Source organism: Poecilia mexicana, unplaced genomic scaffold (genome assembly GCF_051168715.1).
Source record: "Poecilia mexicana isolate PSO_F unplaced genomic scaffold, ASM5116871v1 scaffold_18, whole genome shotgun sequence".
Classification (NCBI taxonomy): Eukaryota; Metazoa; Chordata; class Actinopteri; order Cyprinodontiformes; family Poeciliidae; genus Poecilia; species Poecilia mexicana.
The window spans coordinates 2,811,240-2,824,833 of record NW_028263387.1 but is presented as its reverse complement, the minus strand read 5'-3'; the positions used below and the strand labels follow the sequence as shown (position 1 = coordinate 2,824,833).

The following is a 13,594-nucleotide window of genomic DNA, read 5'->3' as shown; positions in this document are numbered from 1 at the left end:
GGCTGGTAGCATCATTCCCAGGGATTAATTTAGAACAGTTTAACTAAAGAATGTAATTGCTGTTCTTAAATACTTTTATGAAGTCTTAATTTTATTTTTTTTTAAATTATTTAACTTTGAATTAAGTGAACTACGCAATTACTATAATACGGGACATTTATGGGAAAATATTAAATACGCTAGCTTCCCGGCCTTAACGGGAGATTTGGCAGGTATGGTCAACACTGCTAATGAGTCAGACTCACACATGAGCAAAGTTGAGGAACGTCATCCATCAACTTGCTATTCCAACTCCTGACTCGCCACCAGGGGGCGTGTCTGAGTGAGACCTTAGTCTGTGACATAAACTCAACCAAGATGTACTGCTGGAACCAATAGGAACATTCTACTACAGTGGCCACCTTTCAGTCCAAAGAGGGCAGCTCTGAGTTAAAGGCAAATATTGCTGAATAAAACAAATTTACATGAAAATGTAATGTTGAATTAATGATTAATTGAGAACGTGCTGTGAGTACTTTGAGGAATCCTTATGAAATTCAAAGATGATGTATGAATGTTAATAAGATAATAGTGAACAAAGAACTGCCATTAACACACATAACAACTCAGAGTGTAGATACAACAGAAAGAAGTGAGCAATGTGTTGGAGCACCTGCAACCTGTTGATGGACCCTCGCACCATCTCATCCTAGGTGCGTGGATGGATGGATGGATGGATGGATGGATGGATGGATGGATGGATGGATGGATAGATGGAAGTGCATACATAATAAATCAAAAATAACCCCAGAGAAACAGCAGAGGCAGACTTGTAAAACCTTTGGAAGTATGTCACGGTTCTCTGGGTAAGAGTTCCCACACCCCATGGAAACAACAGCTGATGTTTATATTCCAAAAACAAACGCGGAAGTAATGGCCACGCAGGAGAGAAATACCCATTTGTCAACATGTTGACATCATCTGAGTAGTACTGTGAGGAAAATACGCGAGTCCAACAATACATTCTTTCATTCTAGTTGAACTACTTTCTATTCAGTCACTGAGGGAAACTAAATGATCAAGACTGAGTCTAGAATCAAGAAGTGCGTTTTACCCCGCAAACATTTCGGTTTCATCTGATGCATTATTATTTAAAAGCTCCAACGTCCGCCTCGCTTGTTAAAGTGTGGGACAGTAAGGTGAAAAGATCCATGTATTTACTTCGGACTTTCGGATGAAGCGGTTAATGGATCCCTGACGCCTGGCAGCTCTGGTGACTACGGAGTGCTTCGGGTGGAGTCCCTCCATCCCTTTCTGGTTACGTCTGTCAGTCAGTCCCTTTAATGTGTGTTGAATAGAACCAGGCACACTGAGAGGAATGGATAACCTGCACTACTTCCTCTGTTTAACAAATACCAACATTAATACACTTACCATTTTTCTGTGCATTCTATTACGAGTTCTTGAAAGGAGGCAACAAACTGGAACTTTGACGCCCTCTTCCCGACTCGCTGGAGTCTTTTCCAGACTGAAGTCATGTCTGAGTCGATAGTTCCCGCAAAGAGGCGATTCAGAGCGGCATAACAGCGCAGAGGGCGCAGACCCCCGCTGCTTCACCGCCGGGACGAGGGACAGTGACTCACGGGTGTTGAAAGACACACGCGCCTCAGGCAAGTCTGGGTTCGCATCAAGCTAGCGCAGACTAACTGGAGCACGCGCCCCGATGACTTTCAAAATAAAGTTCTTGTAGGAGTGTTTGTCCTAACGTCAGGTATCACAAACACAGGGGTATTTTGGAGGTAGCGGCTTAGGAAGTAAGCACACGGTCATGGTCAGTAGCTCGGTAAGAACACCAATATGGTGTTCTGTAAGATTTCAGGGTTATTATATTAACCCTCAATAATAATAATAATAATAATAATAATATTGTTGTATTAATAATAAAAATATTATTGTTGTTGTTGTTGTCATACTGAATATCTGCACTTCCTGTCCTCCCATGTAGTTTTGTAACTTGACTTTTCTATCAAGAGCTTTACAAGTCACACATATATTGTAACTTCCCGTTGTGCAGGAGTATGTAATAACGAAACTGGGGCGTTATGCGAAATTCTAAATTAGTACCATAAAACAGAAAACAAAAAAGAGACAATCCTCTATGGATAAAACAATAACAGACTGCACATGAGGTTACTTGTTGAATAGTGTTTAAAGCAATACTTTCTAGCTTAGCTTTTCTTTAAAGGGTCCGTGTTTTGTGTACACAGGTTAAATTAGTAAGTGTTTTATTAGAAACGTTTATAACTGTTTCATTCATAAAAAAGTGACTTGCTAAAGACAATTGGAACTAAACCAGAACAAATAACAGGGCCTCACATAAATAGTGCTTAGAGGAGCCAAGCAGAGGTTAGTAAGTTTCCATGATGCTCTGCTGAGGGTTATTATAAAGCAGTGAATACAAAAACAGAAATTATCTCTGAGCCAGTCTGAGAGCATTTCCCATGTCATGAGTCCAGTGTCAGCTTCAGGGACTATTTCAGGTCAACATGGAGTTTATTTTTATCCCTCCACATTATCCTGAGCAGCTGGGAACATAATGCTGCTTCTGAGAGTATACAAGAGATAAACAATGAGGAAAAATCTTTTGAACATGAACTTGCAATATCTTTTAACTCAGAATCATATATTGATCTGTAGGTTTACAAAGTAAAGTCTCCTGAGAGAAATCAAAAGATATTGGCTGTCTTTGTAAAGGTTATACCATTTAAAAGTTCTGTGCTAACTTTAAAACCTTTTTGATACATTTTTTATCAGTGTGTAATTTGCTCCATCTTTTCTTATTATTGCTGCAATACAAGTTGGTGATTAATTGTCCAGGTTTTACCTGCCATCACACAGGAACAAAGGCAGTTAGATCAAACAGCTGATGAACCACAGCTTCATAGAGCCATCATAAAATACAGGTATAGTAGCAAATAGCGTAACATTTATCAGTAAAAGAGCAACACTGACATGACTGAACTTTGTGTACATCTAAAAATAAACTCCTAAAACTGCTTTAATTTTTATTTTTGCTTTTCTCAAATGATCCATAACCTACCTATTCCTGTTGGTATAGTTGGTGTGACCTTTAAAACCAAATTTTTAGATTTTCTATTCTAAATTAATAAATAAAAACGCTTAATGATGCTGTGTGGATAAGCATTTCACATTATTCCTACATTCAATTCCTTGTTAACATAAGCTCAGGGGATAAAATGCCTTTTTAACAATACATTTAAAACTGAGTGTATAATTTCTGTTTGCAGTGCTTCTTTTTTGGTTTCTTTTTTTTTCCAGATTTAATGGCTTTTATTTGATAGTGGTCAGACAGGAAAGCAGGTTGTGGAACATATCTACATAGAAATACTATGTTGATATATTCCAAGTGAAGTGAAGGACAATATAATCCTCTGGTAATCAGTCTGTATGCATCATAGTACTTATAATTCTGGAACACTCACAAAACTATAATTACTGCTGATGTTAAGTCACACTCTCTGGTCCTAGTGCACATTCTCCCAGTAAACAGCCTTTTCCCTTTGCTCTGAAGTTGTTAGTGAGGGACCAAATCCCCTGTGAACGTCCCTCCTTTCTCCTCTTCTCCAAACACATTTTCATGCTTCCTCACTCAGAAGCAGCTGCAACTGGGCTGCAGAAAATCATGTAAGCAAGAAACAAAGAAGACAAGAGAAGGAGGAGTATTCCAGCCCAGTCTTCATGAAATTATGTTTTTTCTGGCCAGTCTGGTCAGTTTATTTACCTAGTTGTTCTTTCTGAAATTCTAACAGGATTAAGTGTTATTAGACTGTAGTTATACTTATTTCCTAATGGTTGTTGTGTGAGTGTTTACTATCAAAATTATTCCCAGTAAATATTTTCCGTATGTTTCCTCTGATGTGAAATTTGCAACAGTTGTAGGTAGCTACCCAAGTAAAACACATATCAAAACAAATTGGAATATATCCATCCATCCATCCATCCATCCATCCATCCATCCATCCATCCATCCATCCATCCATCCATCCATCCATCCATCCATCCATCCATCCATCCATCCATCCATCCATTTCTGTAAGCCCTTGTCCCTTAGTGGGGTCAGGAGGCTTGCTGGTGCATATCTCCAGCTAACGTTCCAGGTGAGAGGCGCGGTCACCCTGGACAGGTCGCCAGTCTGTTGCAGGGCAACACAGAGACAGACAGAACAAACAACCATGCACACACACAAATCTGAATATATTTCTCCACAAATTATTTTATGAAAAAGATGGGCAAAAAAGGTCCAGAAAGTCAAGAAACCAACTGAAGTCTGCCCGTCTTTAGAAATCATTCTTTCTGCAATATGCAAATGAATATCAGGTAATGGCCAAGAAATTAAAAATCTTATTACTCACACTGGTACAGTTGGTAATAGGAAAGAGGTCTTACTGTTCCAAAGCTTCATATCTAAATTTCTAAGTGTTATAATAAGGACTGGAGCCAAAATCCAGTGAAATTCTGCTAAGAACAGAATTTCACCATAACCTGGCAACAGGCTGGTGCACTTAATACAATTACTGACAGAGGAGTTTGAAGAATCATCAAAAGAGTTGCTCTTTTACTTATGAAGACAAAGAGATTCATAAGTAAAGCAATGTGCACTCACTGCACAAGACTCCACTGGTGGTGGAAGTAAATGATCTTTGGAAACTGTCCCAAGGACTGATTGTCTTTTTGATCTGTCTTTGGAGAAATCTAACAACAAATTACAGGACCTCTTTGGAGAGTAAACTACAGAGAAACATGCAGTTGAGATTAGAGTAATAAGATCCCAGTGGTATCATGCTTCACATTTCCATCTATAACCTTTGTAAATATAGCTTGGCTTATCCGGACACCTGTGAGCTGTCTGTCAGCGGTACCAAGAGGGGGACAGAAAGGACAAGCCAACATTAATATATGATTAAAGTTAGAAAATAATAAAACCCAGATTCCAGCTTCTGTGCAAACCAATCAGAATTTTTCTTCTTGGATTCAGGTAGGGTTCTAAGGGTTCAGCTGGGGATCCTGAGGTGGTTGGACTGCCGAGGATCAAGCCTCTTAACTGACTGCATGAGAGATGAAAACTGGACGTTTGGCTCCCCCAGTCACTGTCTTCTTCTCTTAGTCCGACTTGATGGCTAAACAGCTCATTATACCTAATGATGTAATTTTCTTTCTTGGACCTTACATCTGGACAACACCACTCCACTGATGTGTCCACTGGCTTCATGAACTGGAAGGACTTGAGCCTCATGAAGAAACAATTCGTTTGTTGGTGGAAGCCATGCGGTTACTGCTTTGAAATAAAAAATAAAAAAAATCCCATACCAAATGGTGAAAAGGATCAACAGATATGGCAGGCCATTTTATTATACAAGCAACTTCACCACACTTACATTCCAGATATCTAAAATTGGTTTATGACTAGTCATATTAGTTGATTAAGATTCTGTTTAGTATAAATGGTGTCTGATTTACCATTAAGTTGTATATAGACTTCAGTTCAAGGGTTAGGGTTACCATGTCTAGGTAGGTCAGCAGCTCCATCCTCTCTCCATGATCAGACAATGAGCTGATCAGAGCTTAGGGAGATGGTCAGACCTCAGGATATTACAGTGGATCCTAACTCTGCTAAACCTCTCCTCTCTGCTCTCCCTGACCTGCTGCTGGGTTCATGATGCTGGTTGCTCAATAAGGTTCTTAAAGAAACCTTTGAGCTAAATTACACAGACTTCTGAAGGAGATTCAGAAAAATATGTAGATACAGTCATATTCAATAAATTAGAGAACTGAAAGAACCTTTTGAAAATAACCCTTAAGTGGGTAATTAACATATGTTTCATGAAGCACACATTATAAAAAATATATATTTTTATGATCTGATGTAATATTCAAATTTTAGATGTCATGTTTTCATTACCTGTAAGCAAAAATCATCATAATTAACATAAATTAATCAAATCAAATTTATTGAATTGGCATATAAATCACTGGGTCACTGTAGAGAATTTTATTCCCAAGTACGTGAGAGTTTGAAACACATTTTTGTAAGAATTTTCCTTCCACTTCACCAATTATTCAGTAGCTTACAGCAAAGTTCCAGTATAATACAGTAGAGTTTGGGACTGTAAGTGGTAAAAGGTGAAGGTGTTTAGAGGTTGGGAATAGTTTTGAAAGGCACTAGGTGATGTTCTCCTACCACAGATCCACACCATCATTGTGCTTTCGGCAAGTCAAGGAAGTGACCTAACAGGACTGATGACTTCATGCATGAGCTACACCGTTATGTTGTGAGCGATTGGCAGGTTTGGTACCTGTTACGTCACTGAAGCACTTACGTCAGTGGCTCTTAGGGCTTGTATATATGTAGCAGCATTTTTATAAAAATGAATATTTCCTCCATATAATTCTGAAAAATAATATGCACACGTGTTTGTTTGCAGAAAATTTTCATCCGCATGAACTTGCACAAATACGTCACTGAGCGCTGTTTTAAGCATACCATACCTGTAGGAGGCAGTGAGGTACATAGTTAAAACCTATGTCAACCAATCAGATCGCTTCAAAACAACCACGACTTCCTCTTAACATGGCGCTAGCTAGAAGGTTCATTTGGGTGGAAGATATAAAGGCTGAATTACTTTTGAACAGCGTATTAAACTATGTTATTAAATAGGATAATGTCCATTGGGAATCATCTCAAATCAAGTAGATATTTTGGCGCAATATTTGTTGCACAACCCCAAATCTGTACTTTCTGATGCATGCACAAATACAGAATTTTCTCAAATCTCCACTTTGGTCGGAGTTTTCATAAATAATTTTTAGTGAATAAATTAAAGTTTTCATGTGGATGAAAGGCTAAAACATATATTTTTCCCCAGATATCTGGCTACTTGTAGACTAGGCCTAATTTGTGGTGTATTTAAAATCCTGACAGAAAAAAAGTTTACATTTCTATTTATGAGAAAATTGTTGGATAAAAAAATATTCTAATATTTCACAATTAAGTGAAATGCAAAATTTATATGCATTAAGATGTATTTTTTCCTAATTAAAGCTATCAATCCAAGTTTTCACTCCAAACTCCTTGCCTGCCCTTTGTCATGACCTTGCAGTAACTGCAAACTGGAACTATCATTGTTTTTGCTTTATCCAGCTTCTACCAAAAATAATGTAAAAATAAAGTTGGAATTAAAAACTTACCGTAGATCTCCCTGAAAGAAATAAACTATGGAGTGGAGGGTTGAAAGGCAGAATTGGAGAAAAGGAGAATCTACTGCAGCACAACCTCAGATTTTCTCAAATATCCTGTCATCCCCCTAATCAATATTAGCTTTTTGGAGAGTATTAAACACATTACTTTACCCACATTTATACCTGATAACAAGTCTATAGCCTGACTGACATCTTGTGGTCATTGAAACAACCTGACTTTGTCTAGAGCAGGGGTCACTAACTCCAGTCCTCAAGGGCTTCCATCCTGCAACTTTTAGATTCCCCTCTGCTCCAAAATGTCTGAATTCCCTCACCAGCATTCATTCCTCTCTGCAATAGGCTGGAAACGAGCAGTTTATTTGATCCAGGTGTGTTTGAGCAGAGACGCATCTAAAAGTTACAGGATGGTAGCCCTCGAGGACTGGAGTTGGTGACCCCTGGTCTAGAGTAACTTTCTCCCTTTAGCTGTTAGTGGTGGCTTACATTTGTCTTTTCTTAAAGGAATTTTAATTTTCATCAGCTGATTTCATAACACCTCATCTTCTGAGTCATGTTTGTTCCCATTAGTTTTCCCCTACCGTTCCTTTTTTCCCCAAGCATACCATTTCCAGATTTTCCCTTCTACCACTTTGACATCTTTTCAAAATCTTGTTCATACCTGCTCTAGGTTTTGGAGGGCTGACAAAACTTGTTTTGCAATAGTTTGTCTTAAAGTTAGTCTTCTTCTATCATACAGTCACAAGTTGCAAAAACTCAACTAATTTATTCAACACTTTGTCATGTTAATATGTCTCACACTTTTCTAGACAAAATTAACTCTTCATTGAGCTGCTGAGTTTTATGTGAATTCAACTTAATTTAATATGTTATTAATAACCTGTTTGAAAGTTCATTTAATATAAAAGTAAAACTCAACACACTGGTGAACTTTTACACTATAAAGAATTTATTGAAATCAAAAGGAAACAGGAGAGAATAAGCAAACTAAAGTCACGTCATTAGAACATAACACAGCCTGGTCTCACAAAAACAAACATGGACCTTCTTGTTCATGCACAATGCTTCAAGGTGTTACTTTTTAGTGCTACACATCACAGCTTTGAAAATTACGTGTTGGAATGGCCGAGAGCAGTGATCCGGAAACCCACAAACAAAGCTATTTCACTACAGACGTGTTTTTCAGTCAAGCTAAGTGGTTTCAGAAACCCTAACTTCCTACTTGCAGTATTAACACCTGCGCTGGACTCTAATGCATTTTCTGAAAAAGGTACAGCTAAATAGAAAATAAGGAAATAGCAGAGCCCAAAATAAGATGCTGAGTATGGTTAGTTTGAGAGGAGACAAGCTCAGGATCTCTTCTTGACCAAAGGCCACCAACTGACAGTCTGGTGGCATTGCTGAACTCCTTAAAAACAGGTAAAAACAAACTAAAAGAAAAAGTCCCAGCTGTGAAAATTACCCAGTAGATTTTGTGCTTGCAAACATGATTTTGCTTTGAGACTAGGTTGCATTACAACATGAAGACCTAAAGCTTCATCACGGTCAATGAAATCAGAATTTAAAAAATAACTTCATATCAAAGAGCCCTCAAATTAAATACAAGATTTTTTTTTAAACTAGACCCCAACCCTCGACAAAAAACTAATTTCATCTCTGCACTTGTCTGATTTTGCACTACTATGTTGGATGCACTCGGTACTTAAACTACATCTGCAGTTGTTAAAAATATATGTAGTAACAATGTGAACTTGACTGTCACAATACACTAGCACGGACAAAACACAATGGAAACGTAAAAATGTTTGACCTTTACATATTCACCATGCACTACTTTATTTGAGGCATATGATAATATATGCTAAACTTGTACAAGGACAAGTCACATGAATGGAACTAAAAACCTGCTTCTATACACTGGCTTAATCATTGTAGAACTGTACAAATACAACAGATCAGTACAAAAATGAAAGGAAGTTATTTTACTGCACTGCAACATAACCTGGAACGGGAACAAAGCAGAATATTCCATACACTCCACTGAACAGAGATCTACTGACTGGCTAAATCTCTGTGACCACCATCTAGGCTGCCCACCCACACGTCATACACAACACAATGCATCCTGACTCAAACCATCAATTGAAATTCTCAGTGATTCCAGTGGCACTTAGGCTATTCTGCTTGCTTGATCGTTTATCTGCTCCCACTTGGCTAAACCACACAAAGCTTAGTAAGTATATCGTGCCCGTTCAGCAACAGGATCACGCAAATGCTCGTAGGTACCACTTCTGGGAGTCACGGGCACCGGGGAAAGCCGCGATCGCTCAAATGCGTATCCAGCCGCGTCGCCGGCGACTCTCCGTATCGGACTCCGGTCACGTGCGTAGTATGTAGACACCGGGGCTGCTGGAGGAGGAGGAGGGAGGGGAGGACACACGTATGGATCAATGCTAGTGGGGGGAACCCGTTCCCTCACAGCTGTGGAGGCTGGCGTTGTTGGACCAGGCACGGGGACAACACGTCGGTCGTCATAATAAGTGCCTCCGTAAGAACTGGCCCTGTACTTCTCGTAGTAGTCCACGACCCCGTACGGATCCCTTTCGTCGTAGGGCGACCGTCGCACCGAATAGGCTGGTACCGCGCCATAGACCGAGGCGTTGCTCCTGTATGCCGACTCGCTGCCGTACATCCGAGCCACGGTATTATCAGCGACAGCGCTTATGCCGTAAGCTTGCGGTGGCCCATACCGCACTGCGTTCTCATAGCCCGTACCTCCTCTGTAACCCGCCATGCTGTTGCTTTGAGCGGAAACCCGGGAAAAAGCAGGACCGTAGCTGCCGTCATAATCCGGAGCTGCACTGAAGTCCGGAAAAGCCCTGCTGCGACCACGCCCGCCGAATCTCGAGGAATCGAATCCCTCAGAGTTTGGCTCTGAGCCATTTCTCTGGTAGCCATTTTGGTCTAGAGGGCATTCTTTGGACCAGTGGCCTTCCTGCCCGCAACGATAACAACCCGATCGTTCTCCCATTCCCGGCGCAGTACGCAGGCGGCTAGTTGATAGCTTCACGCTCATCAGTTTTCCTTAAAAAGAGAACACTCAATAAGGACTTGTTGCTGCAAATGATATATTTAAATACAAGACATTTCCTTGTATGCTAACACACCTCAAAAAGTAGTTTTAAAACACACCATTGTTAAAGCTGTAATCCGTAAATTTGAACACTTTATTTTTAATCTCCCTGGCAGTAGATAAAGAACAAATTAAAATTTCATTTTGACAAACACTTAGCCTAAAGTGGCTACATTTGGGCAGGGAGATAAATTGGGTATTAAGTCAAATCTTAGCTTAAAGTCAGCATTGCAGAAAACCCTCCAACAAACTACCAGTGACATTACGAATAACAGCTTTAAAATAATGCTGCCTTTCCTCTACATACTCACCTGAGCTTCATCTGGAACTTACCTGAAACCTAACAACATAATATTCTTGATGTTAGATCATTAATAAAAAATCCCCATCAAGCCCAGCCCAAAAGTTCACCTTTAAAAGCTGTGTTGTCCAACTTATTAATAGCCTCCATGGCATCTTCCACTCGCTCCATGTGAACAAAAGCATAGTTTTTAACAATGTCGCACTCCACCACAGAGCCAAACTCTTCAAACTTGGCCCTTAACTCTTGATTGGTACACGCGATGTTGCCGACATGGAGCTTGGTGGATCCTCTTGCCTTCCCTCGGCTCATTTCGACATTTAATGGCTGGCCATTAAGCTCGTACTGGTGCAGGTTGCGTATAGCTTCTTCTGCCTCTGACTTGTCATCCATGTGCACAAAGCCAAAGTTTTTCACAATAGAACATTCTGATATCTTGCCATACTGGGAGAACAGAGAGCGGAGTTCATCTGATGTCGTGTCAGACGACAAGTTGCCAATGAAGATTTTCACCATCTTGGATCCTCCCTGTCACTAAGAAACAGACAGAAAAAACATTAATCCATAATCAACGTTTTCTTATTCGGAGAGTACATAAGTGGCATTTCAAAGGTCCTCTAAAGGGTTCACCAAAATGATCACAACCAAAAACCATAATGAAGGTTCAATACATATAAATTCAACTTGGAACACAAAAATTCACACTTCTGGTTAGAAATTCAAATAAGTTCATATAAATGTTACACATTAGATAAAAACAATTTGTGCTAATTGCTTGAGTAAAATTTCTACTCTAGCTTCAGAGTATCATCACTGCATAAAGAGTTATTTTAACCAGAGAAACAGTCACATCTATAGCTTATGTTAAAGTGAGACATCTTGTTTCTTAATGGGTTTATTTAAATGTTCTATTTTGTAAGTTAAGCCTACAGTAAACACTAAAAAAGTATTGTGTAGAGGGGGAGAAATTCTACTGTATTCGTTTTATATGAAAAATATTGATTTTGGGAAAGTTTACTCTGACCAAATTCTATTTGCATTTAGGTTATTTGTTGTATTAACTTTCATTGTAGTCTTTAAGACACCTGGATTTGCATATCATTTTATATTTTTGTCTCAATAAATCAGTTAAATATTACATGATCTAAACAGTTACTCTTGGCTTAAGCAGCATTTTAACAAAATACTTTTAACTTTTATAAGAATAATCTCGGGCGGTTACTTTATGCTTGTATTGGAGTAAAATGTTGTCCCAATCTAACCACATCAACCTGTTTGAAAAGTCGGTGCTCACCCCAACACCTGAGCCTTCATTTTCATACTCGTATCATCTAGGTGTTTTTTTCCTCAAACAAAATGATTTATTTTAGAATTAATTACCAAATGACGCTTACGTTGCTAGTTAGAAATGCTGCCTACTAATTTTGTTGAGCGGAATAAACCATTCATGTAAAACAGTTACACACTTATCTTTGATACACACGCAGAGTAATCACTGCCCTGCCTCCTTTTAGTGGACACGCAGCACAGTGTAGATTTGCAGCTAACAATTGGCTAACAGAACTGATCAAAACATCGGCCTTACGATTAGCTTATCAGAATATTAACACAGAACAGTAAGCACAACTCCATGTTAAGCAGACGCACACAGTGGGACAAATGAACAATGCATGTTTGTTTTTTACTTCGAAATGTGCACATTTCGAAGTCATGCTAAAGCTTTGCAGCTGGCCTAGTAATGGTCTATTGTAAGACGTTAGCATAAAAGCTAAAGTCGGAGGTCCATCCACTTCTAAAAGGAATTATGCGTTCACGCAAAACACGCAGTGCAGTTGGCTCGTTTACAAAATAAGTTGTAGATAGCGCTCTTTAAGTTTTAGGCGGATTCATACCTGTAAACTACAGCCTGTGTTGTACGTTTTCAGAGATGAAATGGCGACTGCACCATTGACCGCCTGACGTCACACGGAACCGGAAAGACGTATACTTCCGGGGAAGTGGAGGTGTTCCGTGTTCTTTTCAGATTTACTACCCTCCGAATACCATTGTGGCAAAATATACTTTTCCGCGCTTCTTTACATTATCAAAAGTTTTCTTCAAAATAAACGTCTGACTTTACAGAATGCACAGCTTTACGGTGATGGGACAGACAAGCATTTGCACATCAAACGTTTGACCTAGCCAAGATTAATCATCATGAAAGCTCCACCTGTCTTAACTTTTTGAGTTTTGTGATAAAAGCTTTAGTTTTGAGTTAAAGTTCTTAAAAAATGGGTTTGTTTGTAGGTTTGACCAAATCTATAGCTATTTCAGATAAAAGGAGAAAATATTTTTCATGTTTGATTTAATCCTCTTGCCGTTTAGATGGTGCAAAATGCATTAAGCAGTAAATGCTAGATTTTATTTTCAAAACTTTGCTGAAGACTGTCTGCAAATGAATGCCACAAACTTCAAATCCATCTCACCACCAACCTAAAAAATGTACAGAAGTGCCCACAGTAGTTAAATCCTTCCATAATGTCATAATGCCAAACTGGGATTTCAGTCTTTCTATTGGAGAGCAGAGCCAAAACACCCAAATAACTGACTTTAATTTTTCTTAAAAAAAAAAAAAAAGATATGTTGTTACCTTTTCAGATAACATGGAATACTTCAAACCTAACTTTAAAGAAAACAAAGGCACCCAAAGGAAAGAAAATCAATTTCAGTCTTGCAAAAAAAAAAAAAAAAAAAAAGTATTCATATGCTACAAATTAGCACATAACAGATTTCCTCTTCTAAGCAAACAGTTCCCATTTCGTTACACAGGTGGGTGATCTGTTCTTTTGGTACCACCACCACCTTTATTTAAACTGAGTCCAAATTAAAAACACTTCAAACGTAGAAAGGTTATTATAAGCTGACCT

At 38.9% G+C, this 13,594-nt stretch overlaps 2 protein-coding genes across 5 annotated transcripts in view; both read right to left on the bottom strand.

Annotated features, from left to right (window-relative positions):
• Nucleotides 1–1,675, bottom strand: part of ehbp1l1a (EH domain binding protein 1-like 1a) — a 30,436-nt gene extending 28,761 nt beyond the window's left edge. For 2 of the 4 annotated variants that reach the window (XM_088015730.1, XM_014974165.2), the window contains exon 1: nucleotides 1,414–1,673. In XM_088015730.1, coding sequence (XP_087871856.1) covers nucleotides 1,414–1,517 — 104 coding nt within the window. In that variant the 5' untranslated portion in view covers nucleotides 1,518–1,673. Of the gene's footprint in view, nucleotides 1–1,413 lie in introns of all 4 variants that reach the window. The other 2 variants (XM_088015733.1, XM_088015732.1) reach the window with 2 other exon arrangements.
• Nucleotides 1,676–8,180: 6,505 nt separating this feature from the next.
• Nucleotides 8,181–12,690, bottom strand: LOC106908165 (RNA-binding protein 4.1-like). Its single transcript, XM_014974159.2, has 3 exons — nucleotides 12,581–12,690; nucleotides 10,799–11,222; nucleotides 8,181–10,338 (listed from the first exon to the last, which is right to left on the bottom strand). Exons 2-3 carry the CDS (start codon nucleotides 11,202–11,204, stop codon nucleotides 9,485–9,487), a joined length of 1,260 nt encoding a protein of 419 aa, XP_014829645.1. The 5' UTR covers nucleotides 11,205–11,222; nucleotides 12,581–12,690; the 3' UTR covers nucleotides 8,181–9,484.
• Nucleotides 12,691–13,594: the final 904 nt, after the last annotated feature.